This window comes from Cervus elaphus, chromosome 28, assembly GCF_910594005.1.
Source record: "Cervus elaphus chromosome 28, mCerEla1.1, whole genome shotgun sequence".
Classification (NCBI taxonomy): domain Eukaryota; kingdom Metazoa; phylum Chordata; class Mammalia; order Artiodactyla; family Cervidae; genus Cervus; species Cervus elaphus.
The window spans coordinates 26175725-26202089 of record NC_057842.1 but is presented as its reverse complement, the minus strand read 5'-3'; the positions used below and the strand labels follow the sequence as shown (position 1 = coordinate 26202089).

The 26365-nt window shown below is 38.6% G+C and overlaps 1 protein-coding gene across 2 annotated transcripts in view; it reads left to right on the top strand.

Annotated features, from left to right (window-relative positions):
* The window catches only part of ME1 (malic enzyme 1), a 209083-nt gene that overhangs the window by 28829 nt on the left and 153889 nt on the right, over window positions 1–26365 (top strand). For both annotated transcript variants that reach the window (XM_043889744.1, XM_043889745.1), the window contains exon 3: window positions 5195–5344. In XM_043889744.1, the coding sequence (XP_043745679.1) occupies window positions 5195–5344 (150 nt within the window). The remainder of the gene's footprint in view (window positions 1–5194; window positions 5345–26365) is intronic.

Below are 26365 nucleotides of genomic sequence, written 5' to 3'. Positions count from 1 at the left end.
GATAGTGGATCACTGGGGGCTTCCCAGGTGGCTCAGAAGTAAAGAATCTGCCTGCCAAGCTGGAGATGCAGGTTTGTTCCCTGGGTCAGGAAGATGATCTGGAGGAGGAAATGATAGTCCCCTCCAGTCCATAGGGCTGCAAAGAGTCAGATAGGACTGAAGTGACTAAGCATGCACGCATACTTGGGAATGACAGTGATGGTGCCACTTCTGTTTCTACCCACCTTGATTCTGGGACCTGTGAATGCTGGCTGTGGGAGAAATAGAACTGTATATTGGACACTGATTCAGAGCAGGTAGAGCCTCCCAGAGAACCTTGCCCAGCTTTGCAACGTGTTGCCCCCTAGCTGCTACTGTAACTGAATCTTCAGAAGGCCATTCCAGCATTCTGTCAAGCCAGCTGCTTTAGGATGTTGGGGAACAAGTGAGAACAGCGGGTTCGATTAGCAGGGCCCGTTGCCTCACTTCATTTGCCCTGACGTGAGTTCCTTGGTCAGAAGCCATGCTGGGTGGAGTACCATGATGTTGAATGAGGCATCTTGTAGGTCCCTGGAGGTCAGTGTTGACAGGAGCATTGTGTGCAGGGAGGGCACGTCTTCACACAGAGTGAGGGTCTATTCCAGCAAGAAACAATGCCCTTCCTTCATGATAGAACCTGTCCAGTGTCATCAGTGTGCTCCCAGGGAGTTTGCTGATGACCGCACGGGGTGGTGGCACATCAGGGACTCCTTGTATTTCTGCTGCTGAAGGTTTGGGCCCTCAGCAGTGTCTGTGGCCAGCTTGGCCTTGGCGGGTGGAAGTCCATGTTGCTGAGCTCATGGGCACCCTTCATCCCTGTCATGACCACTTCTTTTATGAGCCTGTAGGTGGTAACGGGCTTCCCAGGCGGCACAGTGGTAAAGAATTGGTCTGTGGGTTTGGTCCCTGGGGTCAGGAAGATCTCCTGGAGGAGGAAATGGCAACCCACTCCAGTATTCTTGGCCTGGAGAATTCTACTGACAGAGGAGTCGGTTGGGCTATAGTCCACGTGGTCACAGTCAGACATGACTAAAGAGCACACGCGCACACACACAGGTGATAATGGGTCAGCTGAAGAAAGGCTGACTAGGTTATTCAACCATGTGTATTTGCTTCTTAAACTTTACCATCCCTTCCATGTGTTTCTAAAGTCCTTCCTTTATTCTCTTCCATTTTTACTTTACATTCTTTTCCTGGGCCATTTTATCACTTGCCTCCTCAGAGCTAGTGACTTTTGTATTTTTTTTTCCATTTATTTTTATTAGTTGGAGGCTAATTACTTTACAGTATTGTAGTGGTTTTTGTCAACATTGACATGAATCAGCCATGGATTTACATGTGTTCCCCATCCCGATCCCCCCTCCCACCTCCCTCTCCACCCCATCTCTCTGGGTCTTTCCAGTGCACCAGGCCCGAGCACTTTTGTATTTTTATCACAGAATGTCCCTCAAATACTTACTGAGCATCAACTTAGTGTCAGGTGCTCTTTTCAATACTGGGATTAGAGACAATGATCTCTGCCCTCATGAAACTTTGGTACATTATTTTTGAAAAGTAGTAAATGGTAAAATAATGAATAAATTATTTAATATGCTAGAAAGTGACAAATGCTCATGAAAAAAAAAGAGAAGGTGGAGTATGGTAAGAGGGACTGAGAATGCAAGGGGGTGGGTAGGGTCACTCTGTGTTGTTTGGTTCCATGGTCAGGATGGACTTCAGTGAGAAGGTGGGTTATGAGTGAGTGATGAGAGGCAGTGAGACAGCTGTCTCATGAGGAAGCTGAGGAGCAGTGTTCTTTTAGCTGGTGCATTCAGGGACCAACAGGGAGACGTGTGTCTGGAGCAGGATGAGTGAGCGGAAGAATGGTAGGTCAGGAGAGGAAGTTAGTGAGGTCATGGAGGACAGATGATTAAAGATGGATTATGGAGGCCATAGTTGTAAGACTTTTGCTGTTTCTCTGAGTGAAGGGGCTCATTCAAAGTTTTGAACAGGTCAGCATGATCTGAGCTATATTTCTAGAAGACTTTGCAATGTTGAGAATAGAATATAAGATTATTTAGGAGACTTACAGGCAAAAGATGATGGTGATTTAGATCCTGGATGGTAGCAATGAAAGTGTGTAGATTTGGATAGATCTTGAAGCAAAATCACTGCTGATGGTGACTGCAGCCATGAAATTAAAAGATGCTTACTCCTTGGAAGAAAAGTTATAACCAACCTAGACAACATATTAAAAAGCAGAGACATTACTTTGTCAACAAAGGTCCGTCTAGTCAAGGCTATGGTTTTTCCAGTAGTCAGGTATGGATGTGAGAGTTGGACTATAAAGAAAGCTGAGCACCGAAGAATTGATGCTTTTGAACTGTGGTGTTGGAGAAGACTCTTGAGAGTCCCTTGGACTGCCAGGAGATCCAACCAGTCCATCCTGAAGGAAATCAGTCCTGAATATTCATTGGAAGAACTGATGTTGAAGCTGAAACTCCAATACTTTGGCTACCTGACGCAAAGAGCAGACTCATTTGAAAAGACCCTGATGCTGGGAAAGATTGAAGGCGGGAAGAGAAGGGGATGACAGAGGATGATATGGTTGGATGGCATCACCGACTCAATTGGCATGAGTCTGAGTAAACTCCGGGAGTTGGTGATGGACAGGGAGGCCTGGTGTGCTGTGGTCCATGGGGTCGCAAGGAGTCAGACACGACTGAGCGACTGAACTGAACTGAACTGAAGCAAAGCCAGGTGGCGCTAGTGGTAAAGAACATGCCTGCCCATGCAGGAGACAAAAGATGCAGGTTCCATCCACGGGTTGGGAAGATCCCTTGGAGGAGGGCATGGCAACCCACCCGAGTATTCTTGCCGGGAGAATCCCAGGGACTGAGGATCCTGGAGGGCCACAGTCCATGGGGTCACAAAGAGTTGGACATGACTGAAGCAACTTAGCACTGAAGCCAAGCCAGCATCACCTCTCAATGTGATAGAGATGAGTGTTAGAGAGCCTCTTGAGCCCAGGAGAAAGCAGCAAAGAAAGGAAAAAAGGAATGATCAGTGAAAAAGGAAAATCGAGAGACTCTGGGGACCTGGACTTCAGGTAAAGAGAGTGTATGGAGCTGTAGGGAATACCACTTGTGTCAAGTGTCCTAAAATGTGTTGACTTAGCGATGATGATTTCCACATGGCTGGATCAGTGTTAGCATCATCTTTTAAAAGTCATCATTTTCTTCCCAGTTGTTAGTGTTGGGAACTGAAATAACATCTATTTGCCAAGCATTAGAATCCTCGTGTCTCTAACTCCAGATTCTATGCATTTTCAACTATTCCAGAGAACAAGAATCAATGCAAAAAAGCTGGTAGGACTATTAAGGACAGTTTTGCAAGATTCTTCTAAGTTGTACCAAACAGTTGGAGTTTTACTGTATAAACCACTGAAGATTATAAGTAATATGATAAGGCTGATATTTTAAAAGATAATTCTGGTTCAGAAATGCCTCTAGAAAGAAAAAGACCTCTTGATCTAAATAATTAGAAAAGTCCCTTAAACTTTCTTACCTTAGTAATTTTTAGGGTCATTGTTAACATTCCGTAGTTATTTTCTGCTTGTCATTTTTCTTGGCTCTTCAGTACTGCAAATTAAACGATGAAGTCTTTAGTTAGTTAAGTTACTGTTTAAACTTTATCTATAGTGATATTTTTCATTTGTCTTTCATTTTAAAATAGGGATAAAGTCATTTGAATATTAAATAAAACTGTGCTGTTTTAGCACTGATTTTAGTGTTTGAATGACACCAGCTCAGGTTTATTGTTCTTTATTTTTTGTGATGATTAGGAATATTTCTTTGTTTTTTTTAAACTGCAACCTGATCCAATTTTTATTTTATTATTTTGGCTGCGCTGGGTCTTTGCTGTGGGGCTAGGGCTCTTCATTGTTGCACACGGGCTTTCTTTACTTGTGGTATGCAGGCTTCTCTGTTGAAGCATGGGCTCTGGAGAATGAGGGCCCTCTAGTTGCAACGTGCGAGCTTAGTTGGCCCATAGCATGTGGGATCTTAGTTCCCTGACCAGGGATCAAACCCGTGTCCTCTGCTTTGGAAGGTGGATTCTTAACTACTAGGCCACTGGGGAAGTCCCAGAAATATTTCTAAAGTCTTTTTTGATCAGATGTTTTCTATGTGACCTAAAAAATACTGTTTGTGTTCAGTAGCTGAGTCGTCTTTGCTACCATGGACTGCAGCACGCCAGGCTTCCCTGTCCTTCACCATCTCCCGGAGCTTGCTCAAATTCATATCCATTGAGTTAGTGATGCTGTCTAACCATCTTATCCTCTGCCGCCCCCTTCTCCTTTTGCCTTCAATTTTTCCCAGCATTAGGGTCTTTTCCAATGAGTTGGCTCTTTGCCTGAGGTACTTAAAGTATTGGAGCTTCAGCATCAGTCCTTCCAATGAATATTCACGGTTGATTTCCTTTAGCATTGACTGGTTTGATCTCCTTGCAGACCAGGAGACTCTAGAGTCTTCCCCAGCACCACAATTTGAAAGCATCAGTTCTTCAGCACTCAGCCTTCTTTATGGTCCAACTCTCACATCTGTACATGACTACTGGAAAAACCATAGCTTTGCCTATGTGGATCTTTGTTGGCAAAGTGATGTCTTTGCTTTTTAATGCTTTGTCCGGGTTTTCCACAGCTTTCCTTCCAAAGGGCAAACATCTTTTAATTTCATGGCCACAGTCACCGCCCACAGTGATTTTAGAGCCTAAGAAAATAAAATCTGTCACTGCTTCCACTTTTTCCCCTTCTGTTTGCCATGAAGTGATGGGACCAGATGTCATGATCTTCGTTTTTTGAATGTTGAATTTTAAGCCAGCTTTTTCACTCGCTTCTTTCACCTTCATCAAGAGGCTCTTTAGTGTCTCATTTTTGCCATTAGAGTGGCATCATCTACATATCAGAGGTTGTTATTTCTCCTAGCAATTTTGATTCTAGCTTGTAATTAATCTAGCCCAGCATTTCACATGATCTGCTCTACATGTAAGTTAAATAAGCAGGGTGACAATGTACAGCTTTGATGTACTCCTTTCCAGTTTTGAACCAGTGTATATGTTGTTGCAAACATTTAGTTTTATAAACAGCTATTTTATGACTGTGTTGGAATGTAGATCTAATTATGTCCAATTTCCACAGGTATCTTCTCTTAATGGATCTTCAAGATAGAAATGAAAAGCTCTTCTATAAAGTGCTGATGTCCGACATTGAGAAATTCATGCCTATCGTTTATACTCCCACTGTGGGTCTAGCTTGCCAACAATATAGTTTAGCATTTCAGAAGCCAAGGTATGTAAAATTTTATTTTAAATAAGGTTTGTGTCTTCATTTATTTTTTGTCAAGTTTTTGCTATAATTTAAAAAATTATGTAATGAAATAGAAGTTCAGAAAAATCTAAAGCTTCATTTGGGCTTCCATGGTGACTCAGACGGTAAAGAATCTGCCTGCAATGCAGGAGACCTGGGTTCGATCCCTGAGTTAAGATCCCATGGAGGAGGGCATGGCAACCCATTACAGCATTCTTGCCTGGAGAATCCCCACGGATAGAGGAATGTGGTGGGCTAAAGAACATTAAATATAAATGTATATATGACATTTTAAAATACAGTGTTTCATTCCTAGATTTAAGATCATGGGGAAGTTATTTTTTATAAACCAATTTATGTTTCCTTTTACAGATACTAAATGAACGTTTTTTGGGTAAAAAAGGTAGTTGATCATAACTAAGCTTGTCTTTGGGATAGTAATTGCCTCTATTATGTATACATTTTGCAACTTAAAGATTTCAGATTTTCCTGAAAATAAGGAGTATTGTTGTTGTTTAGTTGCTAAATTGTGTCCGACTTCTGTGATGCCATGGACTGTAGCTCATCAGGCTCGTCTACCTGTGGGATTTCTTAGGCAAGAATACTGAAGTGGGTTGCCATTTCCTTCTCCAGCAGATCTTCCTGACCCAGGGATTGAACTCAAGTCTCCTGAATTGGCAGGCGGGTTCTTTACCACTGATGGTAAAGACCCACCATGGAAGCCCAAGGAGTATATTATTTCCTAAATTCAGAGTTGGCATTAAACAGGCTCTTTTGTTGATTTCCTTTAAGTGAAATTGTAATCATCTTTAAAAGATGTGTAAAATTTAAAATGTAGTTTTTTAAAACCATGGCTTTACTTTATCAAATTACTTTAAATACTTTTGCAGCAAGGAACAATTGAAATAAATATTAATGCTTTTAACAGCAGCAACAACAAAAGCTCAAGTTGAATATTTATGTGCTGCTTATAGTTCTGAATTTAAAATAAAAAGAAGTGTTTATAAGTTTATATCACAAATAAAAAAGCCTGCTGTAAGTTTTGTCATTGAAAGGAATGTTTCACAGGTAAGATCTGAAAGTTAGTAGATTTCACAAAGGTGTATTGATGTAGTGATAATAATTTGCACATTTGTGCCAGTTGCCTTTTGTATAAAGAAAATAATTAGCCACATTATCCCTTATATAAAGAGAATAATCAATTGTAGATGATCTGTTAAATTTTCTTAATAGTACATATCTATGTTGCATTTATATAATGGCTATGTTAACAGAGAATTTTTTTTTTCCCTAGAAAAACAAGAGTTAAAATTTAGCTGGTAACTGTATTATGATGAATAATTCTTTTTTGAGTATATAAATATTTTCTCTTTTAATTAAGCAATACATGTTCACTATTGAAAAATGAAAAAATACAAATATACAAAAGAAAAAGTATTTTAAGACTACATAATGTCATGATAACGAAAAAACTCGACACAATACTGTTCCTTGTAGAAGGGATCATACTATATAAACTGTTCTTTACCTGTCAGGTTATAGGTAGGTAAGTAGATAGATAAATAAGTAGGAGAGGAGAGGGAGAGGCAGAGATGGGGCGAGACGTTGCACAGCATTTGTATCAAAATGCTCACATGTGTTGATTTTAGGTGACATATTCATGGTATTCTATCAAATTTTCTGCAGTATTTCAAATTATTTTTTAATTTATTTTTTTATTGAACAATAATTGCTTTACAGGATTTTGTTGTTTTCTGTCAAGCCTCAACCTGAATCAGCCATAGGTATACATACCTCCCCTCCCTTTTGAACCTCCCCCCCATCTCCCTCCCCATCCTACCCCTGTTGATACAGAGCCCCTGTTTGAGTTTCTTAGCCATATTTCTTAGCCAAATTCCTGTTTTGCTATCTATTTTACATATGGTAATATAAGTTTCCATGCTACTCTTTTCCATACATCTCACCCTCTCCTCCCCTCTCCCCATGTCCACAAGTCTATTCTCTAAGTCTGTTTCTCCACTGCTGCCCTGTAAGTAAATTCTTCAGTACTATTTTTCTAGATTCCATATATATGCCTTAGAATACAATGTCTATCTTTCTCTTTCTGACTTACTTCACTCTGTATAATAGGTTCTAGATTCATCCACCTCATCAGATCTGACTCAAATGCATTTTTTATGGCTGAGTAATATTCCATTATGTATATGTACCACAACTTCTTTATCCATTCATCTGTTGATGAGTATGTAGGTTGCTTCCATGTTCTAGCTATTGTAAATCATGCTGCAATGAATAATGGGATTACGTGTGTCTTTTTCAATTTTGGTTTCCTCAGGGTAGATGCCTAGGAGTGGGATTTCTGGGTCATATGGTAGTTTTATTCCTAGTTTTTTAAGGAATCTCCATACTGTCTTCCATAGTGGCTGTATCAATTTACATTCCCACCAACAGTGCAAGAGTGTTCCCTTTTCTCCACATCCTCTCCAGCATTTATTGTTTGTAGACTTTTTGATGATTGCCATACTGACTGGTGTGAGATGATATCTCATTGTATTTTTTATTTGCATTTCTTTAATAATGAGAGATGCTGAGCATCTTTTCATGTGTTTGTTAGCCATCTGTATGTCTTCTTTGGAGAAATGTCTGTTTAGGTCTTTTTCCCACTTTTGTATTGAGTTGTTTGTTTTTCTGGTATTGAGTTGTGTGAGATGCCTATATATTAATCCTTTGTCAGTTTTTTCATTTGCTGTTATTTTCTCCCATTCTGAGGGTTGTCTTTCCACCTTGCTTATAGCTTCCTTTGCTGTGCAAAAGCTTTTCAGTTTAATCAGGGCCTATTTGTTTACTTTTGTTTTTATTTCCATTACTCTAGGAGGTGGGTCGTAGAGGATCTTGTCCTCTATGAGTGTTCTGCCTATGTTTTCCTCTAAGAGTTTTATAGTTTCTGGTCTAACATGTAGGTCTTTGATCCATTTTGAGTTTATCTTTGGGTATGGTGTTAGGAAACGTTCTAATTTCATTCTTTTACATGTAGCTGTCCAGTTTTCCCAGCACCATTTATTGAAGAGGCTGTCTTTGCCCCATTGTATATTCTTGCCTCCTTTGTCAAATATAAGGTACCCATAGGTGAATGGGTTTATTTCTGGGCTTTCTATGTTATTCCATTGGTCTATGTTTCTCTTTTTGTGTCAATACCATACTGTCTTGATGACTGTAGCTTTGTAGTATATTCTGAAGTCAGGAAGGTTGATTCCTCCAGCTCCATTCTTCTTTTTCAAGATTGCTTTGGCTATTTGGAGTCGTTTGTTTTTCCATATGAATTGTGAAATTCTTTGTTCTAGTTCTGTGAAAAATGTCATTGGTAATTTGATAGGGATCGGGTTGAATCTGTAGATTGCATTTGGTAGTATAGTCATTTTCACAATATTGATTCTTCCTACCCAGGAACATGGAATATCTCTCCATCTGTTTATGTCATCTTTGATTTCTTTCATTAGTGTCTTATAATTTTCTGTGTACAGTTCTTTTGTCTCCTTAGGTAAGTTTATTCCTAGATATTTAATTCTTTTTGTTGCAATGGTGAATGGGATTGATTCCTTAAATTCTTTTGAGTTTTCATTGTTAGTATATAGAAATGCAAGTGATTTCTGTGTGTTGATTTTGTATCCTGCAACTTTGCTAAATTCACCGACTAGCCCTAGTAATTTTCTGATACTATCTTTAGGGTTTTCTATGTAGAGTATCATGTCATCTGCAAACAGTGAGAGATTTGCTGCTTCTTTTATGATCTGGATTCCTTTTATTTCTTTTTCTTCTCTGATTGCTGTTGCTAGGACTTCCAGAACTATGTTGAATAATAGTGGTGAAAGTGGACACCTTTTGCTTGTTCCTCATCTTAGGGGGAATGCTTTCCATTTTTCACCATTGAGAATAATGTTTGCTGTAGGCTTATCATATATGACTTCCCTGGTGGCTCAAATGGTAAAGTGTCCGCTTGCAGTGCAGGAGACCCGGGTTTGATCCCTAGGTTGGGAAGGTCTCCTGGAGAAGGAAATGGCAACCCACTCCAGTACTCTTGCCTTCAAAATCCCATGGACAGAGGAGCCTGGTGGGCTACAGTCCATGGATCCCAAAGAGTCGGACATGACTGAGCAACTTCACTTTCTTTTCTATCATATATGGCCTTTACTATCTTGAGGTAGTTTCCTTCTATGCCCATTTTTTCAAGAGTTTTACTTACACATGGGTGCTGAATTTTGTCAAAGGCTTTTTCTGCATCTGTTGAGATGATCATATGGTTTTTAACTTTCAATTTGTCAATATGGTGTATCACATTGATTGTTTTGCATATATTGAAGCATCCTTGCATCCCTGGAATAAACCCAACTTAATCATGGTGTATGAGCTTTTTGATGTGCTGCTGAATTCTGTTTGTTAAAATTTTGTTGAGGATTTTTGCATCTATGTTCATCAGTGATATTGGCCTGTAGTTTTCTTTTTTGTGTGTTGTCTTTGTCTGGTTTTGGTAACAGAGTGATGGTGGCCTCGTAGAATGAGTTTGGAAGTATTCCTTCCTCTGCAATTTTTTGAAAGAGTCTTAGAAGGATAGGCATTAGCTCTTCTCTGAATGTTTGATAGAATTCTGTGAAGCCATCTGGTCCTGAGCTTTTGTTTTTTGGCAGATTTTGATAAGAGTTTCAGTTTCAGTGCTTATAATTGGGTTGTTCATAATTTCTGTTTCTTCCTGGTTCAGTCTTGGAAGATTGAGCTTTTCTAAGAGTCTGTCTATTTCTTCTTCCAGGTTCTCCATATAGTTGTTCATGATAGTCTCTTATAATCCCTTGTATTTCTGCATTGTCTGTTGTAACCTCTCCTTTTTCATTTCTAATTGTGTTGATTTGATTTTTTCTTTTTTTCTTAATAAGTCTGGCTAAAGGTTTGTCGATTTTGTTCATCTTCTCAAAGAACCAACTTTTAGTTTTATTAATCTTTACTATTGTTTCTTTCATTTCTTTTTCATTTATTTCTGGTCAGACCTTTATGATTTCTTTCCTTCTACTAATTTTGGGGGTGTTTGGTTCTTCTTTTTCCATTTGGTTTAGGTATAAAGTTAGGTTGTCTATTCAATGTTTTTCTTGTTTCTTTAGGTAGGATTGTATAGCTATAAACTTCCCTCTTAGGACTGCTTTTTCTGCATTCCATAGGTTTTGAGTTGTTGTGTTTTCATTCTCATTTGTTTCTAGAAATTTTTTGACTTCCCTTTTGATTTCTTCAGTAACCTGTTGGTTATTGAGAAACATATTGTTTAATCTCCATGTATTCGTGTTTCCTACAGTTTTTTTCTTATAATCGATATCTAGTCTCATAGCATTGTGGTCAGAGAAGATGCTTGATACATTTTCAACTTTCTTACGTTTACTGAGATTTGATTTGTGACCCAAGATGTGGTCTGTCCTGGAGAATGTTCCATGTACACTTGAGAAGAAGGTGTATGCTTCTGCATTTGGGTGGAATGTCCTGAAGATAACAATGAGATCCATCTCATCTAATGTAACATTTAAGACTTGTGTTTCCTTATTAATTTTATGTTTTGATGATCTGTCCATTGGTGTGAGTGGAGTGTTAAAGTCTCCTACTATTATTGTGTTACTGTCAATTTCTCCTTTTATGTCTGTTAATGTTTGTCTTATGTATTGAGGTGCTCCTATGTTGGGTGTATTGATATTTACAATTGTTATGTCTTCCTCTTGGACTGATCCCTTGATCATTATGTAGTGTCCTTCCTTATCTCTTGTAATCTTCTTTATTTTAAGGTCTATTTTGTCTGATACGAGTATTGTTACTCCAGCTTTCTTTTGCTTCCTATTTGCATGGAATATATTTTTCCATCCTCTAATTTGCAGTCTATATGTGTCTTGAGGTCTGAAGTTGGTTTCTTATCGACGTCATATATGTGGGTCTTGTTTTTTTATCCATTCAGCCAGTCATTGTCTTTTGGTTGGAGCTTTTCATCTATTTACATTTAAAGTAATTATTGATATATGTGTTCTGATTGCCATTTTCTTAATTGTTGGGGGTTGATTTTTGTAGATCTTTTTTCTTCTCTTGTATTTCTTGAGTATATAAGTCCCTTTAACATTTGTTGTAAAGCTGATTTGGTGGTACTGAATTCTCTTAACTTTTGCTTGTCTGAAAAGCTTTTTATTTCTCCATCAGTTTTGAATGAGATCCTTCCTGGGTACAGTAATCTTGGTTGTAGATTTTTCCCTTTCAGTACTTTAGATATATCCTGCCATTCTCTTCTGGGCTGCAGAGTTTCTGCTGGGAGATCAGGGTTTACATGTATGGGGTTTCCCTTGTATGTTACTTGTTGCTTTTCCCTTGCTGCGTTTAATATTCTTTCTTTGTGTTTAGTCTTTATTAGTTTGATTAGTATGTGTCTTAGCATGTTTATCTTGTATGGAACTCTTTGCACCTCTTGTACTTTATTGACTGTTTCCTTTTCCATGGTGGGGAAGTTTTCCACTATAATCTCTTCAAAAATTTTCTCATACCCTTTCTTTTTCTCTTCTTCTTCTGGGACCCCCCTATTATTTGAATGTTGGTCTGTTTGATATTGTCCCAGAGGTCTCTGAGACTATCCTCAGTTCTTTTCATTCTTTTTACTTTATTCTGCTCTTCAGAAGTTATTTCCACCATTTTATCTTCCAGCTCACTGATCCGTTCTTCTGCTTCAGTTATTCTGCTGTTGATTCCTTCTAGAGCATTTTTAATTTCAGTAATTGTGTTGTTTGTCTCTGTATGTTTATTCTTTAATTCTTCTGGGTCTTTGTTAATTGATTCTTAACATTTTCTCCATTCTGTGTTCAAGGTTTTTGATCATCTTTATTATCATTATTCTGAATTATTCTTCAGGTAGTTTGCCTATCTCCTCTTCATTTATTTGGACTTCTGTATTTCTAGTTTGTTCCTTCATTTGTGTAGTATTTCTCTGCCTTTTCATTATTTTTTTTTAACTTACTGTGTCTGAAGTCTCCTTTTCCCAGGCTTCAAGGTTGAATTCTTTCTTCCTTTTGGTTTCTCCCTTCCTAAGGTTGGTCCAGTGGTTTGTGTAAGCTTCGTATAGGGTGAGATTTATGCTGAGTTTTCATTTGTTTGCTTTTTTTCCTCTAATGGGCAAGACTGAGTGAGGTGGTAATCATGTCTGCTGGTGATTGGGTTTGTATTTTTGTTTTGTTTGTTGTTTAGATGAGGTGTCCTGCACAGGGTGCTACTGGTGATTGGGTGATGCCGCGTCTTGAATTCATGTGGTTTCCCTTGTGTTAGTTCTCACTATTTGATACCCCCTGGGGTTAGTTCTCTGGTAGTCTAGGGTCTTGGAGTCCGTGCTCTCACTCCAAAGGCTCAGGGCTCGAGCTCGAGTTTCGTGTGGTTCTGTATATTCTTTTCCACTGGTCAGGTACTCCTGTCCACTCTGAGCTGGTGTTCTGCATGCACTTCTGTGTCTGAAGGTGTACTCCTGATGTATCTGTGGAGAGAGATGTGCTCCATGTCCACCTACTCCTCCGCCATCTTGTCCTCTTTTTTTTCCTTTGTGCTTTCTAGTTTCACTGGCTCATAAGATGGCCGGGCCCAGAGGCCTCCCGGCTGGTGCTTCAGACCCGAGTCTGTATGGCAAAATCAGTATTTGAGATGTAAAAGAACGCTTTACTAACAGAGAGAAAGTAAACTTTCCACAATTGTTTGTAAATGACCACTTTATGGCAGTTTTCTGTCATGTTGATCTTTAATGTGTATATTTTGTTAAATTTTTGATGATTTTTGAAGATATTGAGATAATACTTGAAATGTTTCAGGTAAATAATGGAACAGTTGATTTTGACATTTAAATACATTACAAAATGATCACCACAGTAAGTTGTCTAGTAACTATCTGTCCCTATACAAAGTTATTACAGTATTATTGACCATATTCCTTATGCTGTATATTATATCCCTGTGACTTAACTGAAAGTTTGTACCTCTTAATCTTCTTCACCTTTTTTGCCCAATTTCCCACGCTGCCCACCTGTGATAACCACCTGTTTGTTCTTTGTATGTATTAGTCTGTTTTCTCTCTGTTTATTTTGTTTTTTAGATTCAACATATTAGTGACATCATATGATATTTGTCTTTCTCTTGATTTATTTCACTTAACGTGATACCCTGGATCCTCCCAGTTATTCCAAATAGCAAGATTTAATCCTTTTTATGAGTAATATTCCATTGTGTGTGTGTGTGTATGTATGTGTGTATGTATGTATGTGTGTGTGTGTGTGCATATGACCATAATGTGGTGTCAGTCATTCAGTTATGTCTGACTCTTTGCGACCCCGTGGACTGTAGCCCACCAGGATCCTCTGTCCATGGGATTTTCCAGGCAAGAATACTGGAGTGGGCTGCCATTCCCTTCTCCAGGGGATCTTCCCAAACCAGGGATCAAAACCTGGGTTTTCTGCAATGCAGGCAGATTCTTTACCATCTGGGCCACAGGGGAAGTTCACATGTGACCATATATACAGTAAATATAAATATGTATATATCATCTTTTTTATCTATTCATCTATCACTAGACACTTAGTTTACTTCTATATCTTGGCTGCTGTAAATACTGCTGCAATGTACATTTTCTTCGAGTATATACCCAGAAGTGAAATAGCTGGATCATGTGGTAGTTCAGATTTTAATTTTTTTGAGGAATCTCCATACTATTTTCTATAGTGGCTGCAGCAGTGTGCAGTCTTACCAGTGTTCCCCTTTCTCCACATTCTCACCAACACTTGTTAATTTGTTGTCCTTTTGCTGATAGCCATTCTGACAGGTGTTAGATGGTATCTCATTGGTGGTTTTGATTTGTGTTTCCCTGATAATTAGTGATGTTAATAATCTTAATTTGTTTTAGATGTTAATCCCTTATTGGATATATATTTGCTATATCTTGGGTGAGTTTTGCTTTGTCTACCTCCTAGGCCACTGGTTCGTTCTTCTGTACCATCTAATCAACTGCTAAATCTTTGTACCATCTAATTCAGTCCTTCTAGTGTGTTTTTCTATCAGTTATTCTTCAACTCTGATTGGTTCATTGTTAGCATTTTTTAACTCTTTGTTGACATTTTCACTGTTTTCATCCATTCTTCTTCCAACTTTGGTGATCATCCTTATGATCGTTACTTTGAATTCTTTTTTAAGTGTATTACTTATCTCTGTTTCATTTAGGTCATTTTCTGAGATTTTGTCTTTGTTCTTTCAGTTGGGACATTGTCCTCTGTCTTCTCATTTTATCTAATTCTCTTTTTGTATCTGTGTAGTACTTAAGTCTGTTATGTCTCCTAGTCTTGGAAAAGCAGTCTTATGTAGGAGACATTCCATGAGTCCTAGCAATGCACTCCTCTCTGGTCATTAGAGCTGTGTGCTCTGGGAGTACTTCCTATGTGGGCTGCATGTGCCATTAGTTGGGGTGGAGCTGACTTCCCCCTGCCCAGCCCGGTGTGGTTACTGCAGGTACAGCGGAGGGTGGGGCAGGCCCCAGAGTTAATGGGCTGTAGGGAGGATTCGAGGATGGTGCTTGCCAACATCTGTATCAGCATGGTACAATGAGAGACCCAACCCCAGGGGGGTCCCAGCTGCCTCCTGTCTCCTTGGAATGCTTTCCAAGATCAACAGGTGGGTCTTACACAGGCACCTCTCAAATTACTACCATTGTGCTAGGATTCAGCTTGTGAGATTTTCTTCTCACTCTTTAAGGGGGAGTCTCTGGTTCCTGTCTCTCCTGCTCTCTCAAATGTAAGTGTCACTGGTTTTCAAAGCCAGATGTTCTAGGGACTTATCTTCTGGTACAGGATCCCCAGGCTGGGGAGCCCAGAGTGGGCCTCAGACACTTTGTTCCTCGGGGAGGACCACTGTGGTTGTGATATTCTTCCTGTTTGTGGGTGGCCAGCAGGGTCATGTGGGTCCTGAGTAAGCTGTGTCTTTAGTTCTATGTATCCATTTCATTGTGGCTCCTCTTTCTGTATATTTCAGTTCAGTTCAGTGCTCAGTTGTGTCCAACTATTTGTGAGCCCATGGACTGCAGCACACCAGCCTTCCCTGTCCATCACCAACTCTCAGAGCTTACTCAAACTTATATCCATTGAGTCAGTGATGCCATCCAACCATCTCATCCTCTGTCATCCCCTTCTCCTCCCACCTTCAGTCTTTCCTAGCTTCCTGGTCTTTTCTAATGAGTCAGTTCTTCACATCAGGTGGCCAAAGTATTGGAGTTTCAGCTTCAGCATCAGTCCTTCCAATGAATATTCAGTACTGATCTCCTTTAGGATGGACTGGTTGGATCTCCTTGCAGGCCAAGGGACTCTCGAGTCTTCTCCAACACCACAGTTCAGAAGCATCAATTCTTTGGTGCTTAGCTTTCTTTATGGTCCAGCTCTCACATCCATATGTGACTACTGGATAAAACCACAGCTTTGACTAGATGGACTTATTTTTGGCAAAGTAACGTCTCTGCTTTTTAATATACTGTCTAGGTTGGTCATAGCTTTTCTTCCAAGGAGCAAGTGTTTTTTAATTTCATGGCTGCAGTCACCATCTGCAGTGATTTTGGAACCCCCTAAAATAAAGTTTCTCACTGTTTCCATTGTTTCCCCATCTATTTGCCATGAAGTGATGGGATCAGATGCCATGATCTTAGTTTTTTGAATGTTGAGTTTTAAGCCAACTTTTTCACTCTCCTCTTTAACTTTCATCAAGAGGCTCTTTCGTTCCTCTTCATTTTCTGCCATAAGAGTGGTGTCATCTGCATATCTGAGGTTATTGATATTTCTCCCGGCAATCTTGATTCCACCTTGTGCTTCATCTAACCCAGCATTTCACATGATGCGTTGCAAAATGTTATATATCTTTAGTTGTGAAAAATCTTTTCTGCTAGTCTTTTGTTGTTATTGTTCAGTTGCCAAGTCATGTCCAGCTCTTTGCGACCCCATGGACTGCAGCACGCCAGGCCTCCCTGTCCATCACCAACTCCCGGAGTTTACTCAAACTCATGTCCATTGAGTCGGTGATGCCATCCAACCATCTCATCCTCTGTCGCCTCCTTCTCCTCCTGTCCTCAATCTTTCCCAGCATCAGGGTCTTGTCCAACAAGTTGGCTCTTCATATCAGGTAGCTGAAGTATTGGAGCTTCCAGTTCAGCATCAGTCCTTCGAGTGAGTATTCACGGTTGATTTCCTTTAGGATTGACTGGTTTGATCTCCTTGCCATCCAAGGGACTCTTAAGAGTCTTCTGCAGCCACAATTCGAAAGCATCAGTTCTTTGGTCCTTAGCCTTCTTTATAGCCCAGCTCTCACGTCTGTACATGACTACTGGAAGAGCCATAGCTTTGACAATACGGACCTTTGTTGACAAAATAATGTCTCTGATTTTTAATATGCTGTGTAGGTTTGTCATAGCTTTTCTTCCATGGAGCAAGTATCTTTTATTTTTTTATTTGTAAAATATATGTATCTTATTGAAGTATAGTTGACTTACAGTGTTGCAGCTGCACAGCAAGGTGATTCAGTTATAAAAACACACATATATTATTTTTGAAATTATTTTCCAGCATAGGTTATTACAAGATATTGACTGTAGTTCCCTGTTCTATACAGTAGAACTTTGTTACTTGTTGCATATCTACTTTTTTATTGGAAATCTTGCATTCTACTCATACTAAGTCAAACAAGTAGAATCAAAATGTTGTAATTTTTTTTAGTTAGGCAAAAATTCATTTTCATAAAATATATATATATTATATATATATATATATACACACAAAAGCTTTTCTACTACACTTGATAAAGGCTGGAGAAAGAACAAAAAAAAGAGGAGATGGAGAAATTGGAGAACATAGAGTAAATGAAATGGAAGCACTGAATATGAAATAGAAAAAGTGAAACAAACTAGGTAAAAGTAAAAAAATCATCATACAGTTCAGTTGTTTTTAAACATGACTACTGATTATAAACATATCTGGAACTCTGGAGAAAAAAAGCCATACCTGAGCATTTGTATTTTTCAAAAAATTTCAAGATAATTCTGATATGCATCTGAATTTTAAAAAGTGGTAACAGGTTTTTCTATTAGATCTTAGTTTTGGTGATTTAGAATTCTATTATTTTTCTGTTGACCAATCATAATACAGTGGTATTGAGTGAGTAATAGTTAAATAATCACAATAGTAAAAGATGTTCATCAGTTTTCACAATCAGTAGCCAGACAGAAAATAAAAGATAATTACAATTGCAAGCCATAATGGGAACATGGATTATCTTAACAATATAAAATAATTACATACAATTTGAGGGGGTCAAGCAGAGTGATGTGGTAAGTGGAATTGCATACATGGACATGGACATGACATCCACCTAGTCAGTCTCTGTCTTTTGGTTGGTGCATTTAATCCATTTACATTTAAGGTAATTATTGATATGTATGATCCTATTACCATTTTCTTAATTGTTTTGGGTTTATTTTCTGTAGGTCTTTTCCTTGTCTTGTGTTTCCTGCATAAATTTAGCATTTGTTGTAAGGCTGGTTTGGTGGTGCTAAATTCTCTTTAACTTTTGCTTCTCTGAAAGCTTTTGATTTCTCCATCAAATCTGAAGGAGAGTCTTGCTGGGTGGAGTATTCTTGGTTGGAGGTTATTCCCTTTCATCCCTTTAAATATATCTTGTCATTTCTTTCTGGCTTGTGGAGTTTCTCTTGAGAAATCAGCTGATAGCCAGATGGGAGTACCCTTGTATGATACTTGTTTTTCCCTTGTTGCTTTTAATATTTTATCTCAGTCTTTAATTTTTGTCAGTTTGATGACTGTGTGTCTCAGAGTGTTCCTCCTTGGGTTTCTCCCTCCTGGCACTCTGTGCTTCCTGGACTTGGTTGACTATTTCCTTTCCCATGTTTAGGAGGTTTTCAGCTATTATCTCTTCAAGTGTTTTCTCAGGTCTTTTCTCTCTCTCTTCTCCTTCTGCGAATGTTGGTGCATTCAGTGTTGTCCCAGAGATCTCTTAGGCTGTCTTTATTTCTTTGCTTTCTTTTTTCTGTATTCTGTTCTGCAGCAGTGATTTCCACCATTCTGTCCTCCAGGTCATTTATCCATTCTTCTGCTCAGTTATTCTGCAGTTGATTCTTTCTAGTGCATTATTCGTCTCTGTTTGTTCTTTGGTTCTTTGGTAAACATTTCTTGCGTCTTCTCAATCTTTGTCTCAATTCTTTTCCCGAGATCCTGGATCATCTTCACTCTTATTATTCTGAATTCTTTTTCTGGAAACTTGCCTATCTCCACTTAATTTAGTTGTTTTTCTGGGGTTTTATCTTGTCCCTTCACCTGTGACATAACTTTCTGCTTTTTCATTGTGATTAACTTCCTGTAATATGTTTTTGTTTTAGCCACTGTGAGACTGTGCTTCTTGCTTCTTCAGTCTGCCCTCTGATGGCTGAGGCTAAGAGGCTTGTGTAAGCTTCTTGAGAGGGACTGGCAATGGGAGAAACTGGGTCTTGCTCTGGTGGGTAGGGCCTTACTTAGTAAAGCTTTAATCCAGTTATCTGCTGATGAGTGGGCTTGCATGCCCTCCCTAGTAGTTTTGCCTGGGGTGACCCAGCCCTGTGGTCTATGGGCTCTACAGCAGGGTTACTATCAGAGAGTTTACACCAAAGGGGACCTTCCAGTGCCCCCGTCTCTGTGGTGAGCCTCTGCCAACCCACACCACCACAGGAGGCCCTCCAACACTAGCAGGTAGTTTTGGTTCAGTCTCCTCTGGGGTCACTGCTCCTCTCCTCTGGGTCTTGGTGTGCACAAAATTTTGTTTGTGCCCTCCAAGACTGGAGTCTGTTTCCCCCAGACCTCTGGAAGTCCTATAATTAAATCCTGCTGGCCCTCAAGGCCAGATTCCCTGGGGATTCCCAGTGTCTTTGTTGGGTACCCAGGCTGGGAAGCCTGATGTGGGGTTCAGAACCTTCACACCAGTGTGAGAACTTCTTTGGTATTATTGTTCTCCAGTCTGTGAGTCACCCACCCTGCAGGTATGGGATTTAATTTTATCATGTTGCGCCGCTCCTACTGTCTTGCTGCGGCTTCTTTGTCTTTGGATGTGGGGTATCTCATTTTTGATAGTTTCCAGCATCCTCTTATTGATGGTTGCTCAGCATAGTTGCAATTTTGGTGTTCTTGCAGGAGGAGATGAGCACAAGTCCTTCTATTCCACTATCTTGAACGGGAAGCCTCGCAAGTGTCTTTAATTTCATGGCTGTTGTCACCGTCCATAGTGATTTTGGAGACCAAGAAAATAAAGTCTGTCAGTGTTTTTGTTTTTCCCCATCTATTTGCCATGAAGTGATGGGACCAAATGATCTTAGTTTTTTGAATGTTGAGTTTTAAGCCAGCTTTTTCACTCTCCTTTTTCATCTTCATCAAGAGGCTCTTTAGTTCCTCTTCACTTTCTGCCATAAGGGTGGTATCATCTGCATATCTGAAGTTGTTGATATTTATAGCAATCTTGATTCCAGCTTATGAGTCATTCAGCCTGGCATAGGGCCTGATGTACTCTGCATATAAGTTAAATAAGCTGGGTGACAGTATACAGCCTTGACATACTCCTTTCCCAATTTTGAACCAGTCCATTATTTCCTGTCCAGTTCTAACTGTTGTTTCTTGACCTGCATATGGATTTGCCTGCAATGCAGGAGACCTAGGTTCGACCCCTGGGTTGGGACGATCCCCTGGAGGAGGACCTGGCAACTCACTCTAGTATTCTTGCTTGGAGAATCCCCATGGGCAGAAGAGCCTGGTGGGCTACAGCCCATAGGGTTGCAAAGAGTAGGGCATGACTGCGTGAGTAAGCACAGGTTTCTCAGGAGGCAGGTACGATGGTCTGATATTCCCATCTCTTTCTTAATTTTCTCCTGTTTTTTGTGATCGACACAGTCAAAGGCTTTAGTGTAGTTAATGAAGCAGAAGTAGATGTTTTTCTGGAATTCCCTTGCTTTCTCTATGCTCCAACAGATGTTGGCAATTTGATCTTTGGTTCCTCTGGCTTTTCTAAATCCAACTTGTACATCTGGTAGTTCTCAGTTCACATACTGTTGAAGCCTATCTTGAAAGATTTTGAGCATTACCTTGCTAGCATGTGAAATGAGTGCAGTTTTAAGGTAGTTTGAACTTTCTTTGGCACTGCTATTCTTTGGGGTTGGCATCCCTAGTCTTTAGGTTGTCTTGGTGACGCTAGTGGTAAAGAACCTGGCTGCCAATGCAGGAGATGTAAGAGACATGAGTCTGGTCCTTGGGTCGGGAATATTCCCCAGAGAATGGCATGGCAACCCACTCCAGTAGTCTTGCCTGGAGAATCCCGTGGACAGAGACATCCCCTGGAGAGTAACAGTCCATGGGGTTGCACAGAGTTGAACAACTTTAGCATGCACGCATGCACATAGGGAGTTGCTCTTTAAGCAGTTGTGACTTTGGTGTGCTCATGGAGGAGGTGAGTTTAGGGCCATCCTGATCCCACACCCCAACAGTTCTGTAGTAGAATAATTCTCATGTCTTCTTTTATGATTATGAGAAAAGCAACCTGGTTGGAAATGTGTTACATGGCATCTATTTAGATATTATATTAGGAAGGAAATTGTGATTGTGTTTGAATAGTGATGGATTTTTCAGGTGTCTTTTAACATCTATATTATTTTTAAATTAATTTTTATTGGAGTATAGTTGCTTCACAATGTAGACTATTTTTTTTAAGTCAAAATTAACTAATGTCTTTTTAGCATTTCGTATTGCAACAGTAGGTATTCTAAGACATTTAGAAACTAAACAGAAGGATTATACCCCTTATTATATTTAGTTTGTGAGTTTGATGGTAGCAATTAGGAACATAATTAGTGAAAGTTAAGCATTAATAGTACAAGTACTGAGCTTAATGCAGTTACAAACAGGTATATCTTTTGATCTTATACTTTTTAATAAATCTTAATGACATGATACTTTCCTGTGGCTAGATTTTTATTTTTCATTTTGAATATGGCACTAAAATCTACTGGGCATCCAAAAATAAATTCTTATATGAATAACTCTACTTCTAACATTTTTCCTTGAGGTATGATGCTGGAATATTCATTTATTGGTACTGTATGGAATTTCTTTTCTCTTTGGCATGGATATATTGTGTGGATATTTCAAGGTGTTGTGGATAATGATTTTTTAAGGCTGTTGATGATTTTGTTTAGATTATCTTGTTCCCATAATATTCAGTTCTTGCAGAATTTTCAGTATTTGGTAATGCAGTTTGTTTATGTCAGTATACTTAATTGTGGCTAATTTGTAGATAGAGGTGTCATTTTTGGAAGCTAAAGACAATTCTTTTTTATATTTTTGCAGAATGCTGACCCCACTGTATTACTTACTTGTATTCTGTGAAACCGTTTTTAAAGAAAAGTTTTGTGGAAATTGATAATGCAGGTATATGTAAAGGACAGCTAAAGTAGTTTTGTGTAATTTCTTTGGAAATATTTCTACCTGCTATATTTTACCTGCATTTTCCAAGAATCATCTCCCTTTCCTGAGTTCTTATTAGCTGCATATCACTTTACCATGCCTTTGGCTGTTAATCATGTTCCTACTTTTTGATATTTTGAATGTTATATCAAGGTACTTGGTCTCTTTCTTTTTTAATTTTATTCATTTCAGTTTTTCAGTTAAGGTAAAATGGACATATGCTATTAGTCCCAGGTATATAATGTAATGATTCAGGATTTGTATATGTTGTGAAATGATCAACACAGTAAGTCTACTTCACATCCATCACCATACATAGTTACAAAAAAACTGTTTTCCTGTGATGAGAACTATTAAGATACACTCTGTTAGCAGCATTCAAATATGTAAAGCAGTATTATTAACTATAGTTGCTATGTGTATATTACATCCCCAGGCCTTACTTATTTTGTAGCTCGAAGTTTGTAACTTTTGACCTTTACCCACATCTCCTCATCCCCCACACCCCATTTCTGGCAATAGATAGTCTCTTCCATCTACAAGCTAAGTTTGTTTTTTTTTTTCTTTTGGTTTCTTTTGTTGTCATTTTACTCTTCAGTTCAGTTGCTCAGTCGTGTCCAACTCTTTGTGACCCCATGAACTGCAGCACGCCAGGCCTCCCTCTCCATCACCAACTCCCGGACTCCACCCAAACCCATGTCCATTGAGTCAGTGATGCCATCCAACCATCTCATCCTCTGTCGTCCCCTTCTCCTCCTGCCCTCAGTCTTTCCCAGCATCAGGGTCTTTTCCAATGAGTCAGCCCTTGGCATCAGTTGGCCAGAGTATTGGAGTTTCAGCTTCAACATCAGTCCTTCCAATGAACACCCAGGACTGATCTCCTTTAGGATGGACTGGTTGGATCTCCTTGCAGTCCAAGGGACCCTCAAGAGTCTTCTCCAACACCACAGTTCAAAAGCATCAATTCTTTGGCGCTCAGCTTTCCTTATAGTCCAACTCTCACATCCATACATGACTACTGGAAAAACCATAGTCTTGACTAGACACACCTTTGTTGACAAAGTAACATCTCTGCTTTTTAATATGCTGTCTAGGTTGGTCATAACTTTCCTTCCAAGGAGTAAGCATCTTTTAATTTCATGGCTGCAGTCACCATCTGCAGTGATTTTGGAGCCCCCCAAAATAAAGTCAGCCACTGTTTCCCCATCTATTTGGCTCTTCATTTAGTTGCCACTGGATTGTAAGCATCTAGAGAGAAGGGATAATATTTTATAAATAATTACTGTATTTCCCATGCTATTTAAGCTTAGTGTCTGGTTTGTCTTGAATATGTTGTTTTTTTACCTCATAGAAATAGTAACTTAATATTATTCTATTCATCCACTCACAAAGAAAAACAAAGTATTGATTATTTATTTCTCCTACTGTTTTAAGCATACTGTTCTAACAGGCAAATTCTCATAAATAATAGATCTGAAATAAATTAGCTTCATTTCAAGAAATAAGGCTGTGAGGAATAATATTTTGATTAAATAGAGACCGTACAACCTTAATGGAGTTTCCCTCATAGCTCAGGCAGTAAAGAATCCGCGTGCAATGCAGGAGACCTGGGTTCAATTCATGGGTCAGGAAGATCCCCTGGAGAAGGAAATGGTAACCCACTCCAGTATTCTTGCCTGGAAGATCCCATGGACAGAGGAGCCTGGAGGGCTACAGTCCATGAGGTCACAAGAGTCAGACAAGACTTAGCAACTAAACCACCATACAACTTTAAGCACTTACTATATGCCTTTCAACTACTCATCTTTGTACTGAACATCACTGATATGATTTTGGCAAAAAAAAATGAGCTAATACAACAGTTTGTTGGTGACAGGTTTTTTAAAAAAAATTTCCATAGTCTGATCCAACTAGTATCATTAATTGGTTGGCCAAAAATGAGGTGAAAAAGCATTCAGTGCTCAAATTAATCAAAGGAAAGTGGGATTAATTAAAATTAAACAGGACCCTTTATTGTAAGATTTCTCAGACTAATATATGTTTTGCAAGTTTTTTGAATGAGGGAAATTAGGTTTAATCTGGATAATATATTTAGCATAATCTTGACACAAAGTAGTTTTTCCCAAGTGGTGGTTATTACAACTGGTATTACTGTAACTCCTGGATTTCTTGATGACTAAATGGATGATGGTATCATTCACCGAGTTTTGAAATAACCAAATATGTTTGTAAGGGAAGTAGAAAGTTCTTTTGGGGACATGTTGAATGTTTTTTCTTCCTGGGCATTTTATTTTTTACTGAAGTATATAAATGTATATATATATACTATATATATATATTTCACATTCTTTTCCATTATGATTTCTTACAGGTTATTGATTATAGTTCCCTGTGCTATAAGTAGGGCCTTGTTGTTTATTTTGTATATAGTAGTTTGTATCTGCTAGTCCCAAACTCTTAATTTATTCCTTTTTCCTTTTGGTAACCATAAATTTGTTTTCTATATCCATGAGTCTGTTTCTGTTTTATAAGTAACTTCATTTATATCATTTTTTAGATTCCACATATAAGTGACATGATATCTGTCTCTCTGTTTCTGAGTTAACTTCACTTCGTATGATAATCTCTTAAGTCCACCCATATTGCTGCAAATGACATTATTTCATTCTTTTTTATGGTCGAGTAGTATTCCCTTGTATATGTTTACCACATCGTTTTTATCCATCCATCTGTCAATGGACACAGGTTGCTTCCATGTCTTGACTATTGTAAATAGTGCTCCTGTGAACATGGGGTGCATATATCTTTTTGAATTACAGTTTTGTCTGCATACATGCCCAGGGGTGGGACTGCTGGATAATACGGCAACTCTGCTTTCTGTTTTTGTTTTAAGGAACCTCCATACTGTTTGCATAGTGGCTGACCCAGTTTACATTCCAACCAACAGTATAGGAGGATTCTGTTTTCTCACTCTCTGCAGCATTTATTATTTGTAGACCCTTTAATTCTGACTGGTATAAGGTGATAATCTCGCTTTGTGGTGGCCCAAAAGTTCATTCAGGTTTCTCTGCAAGAGGTTACAGAAAAACCCAAATAAACTTTTGGGCCAACTCAGAGTTTTGATTTCCATTTCTCTAATAATTAATGAAGTTGAGCATCTTTTCATGTGCCTCTTGGACATCTGTCAAGACATGCTGAGTTTTAAATGTCTTTGGGACTTCCAAATTGAGGGGGTTGTCTAAAAGGCAGTTAAATGTATAGACCTGGAACTTTATAACTTAATAGATAATGTACTCAAGGATCCTAATATTTTAACTCACACATGAGATATACTACATAAAGGGCACATATTTTGATTTTTACAATGATGAAGATGATTAAAAAGACTAATTGTCAAAGACAATCAATACGATACAGGTTTTTTGCTTTCTTTTTTCCCCAGAAAATTATTAGAGGAGTGCATAGAAGGAAATACTAAGATAAACCAAAGAAAAATACTAAGAAAGTTTTTCTGTATTTATTGTTTATTTGTAAATATATTTCCTTTTGGAGAAGGAAATAGCAACCCACTTCCGTATTCTTGCCTGGAGAATCCCATGGACAGAGAGGAGCCTGGCAGGCTACTATCCATGGGGTCGCAGTTGTCAGACACAACTTAGCAACTAAACCACATACTTCCTTTGGAATTCCAAAAAGTGTGTTGAAGTGTGTTATTTGTTATTTAAATTGAACTAAACTTTGTTACCTTACGTGTAATTTCTTATGAGGATGTCTACCTAGTAGTACAGAAATGGTCATAAACATGACTATGATTTGATCATGGTTATCACAGTGGAAACAGTTTCTGCAAGTTTGCCAAGAGGTCAGCAAATTTTGTAGTGTTTTGGGGTGAGGGTGTTGGTGAATTGATATTTGTTTTGTGAAATAGCAGTAAGAAAAAATGTTTAAAAGGGGTAAATGTAAAAAGAAACCTTCCCAAAGCCAATACTCCTTTAACCCAAGCATATTCTCATATGCTACAGATTGAATAATTAGAATAGCTATCAAATGTATAGCTAATAGAATGGACACTTTCATATTGTATTCTGTTTTATAAATTTTCTCATTTTAAATCTACCTAGTTTTACTCACAAATCTTTTTTTATAATGTACTGCACAGTTTTGTGATAGCAGTTTATTAAGCTATTGGTGTTTTAATTAACTCAGTAATGAATTATAAATAAGGAGAATTTAAATTGCTTATGGAAAATATGATTTCACAGCCTATTTTAATAGCTATGAGTTAAATGTTTAACCCCTAAGGCTGTGGTGCTTTGGGTAGTTTTATTTTTTGTGATCTGATTGTGGTCCATTGTGATGTAAACTGCCAAGTGATCCAGTGTCCAGAGGTTAATAGACATCTCTTGATCTCCTAGGTCATCTTACTTCCAGAGCTAAGGAGTTTCTG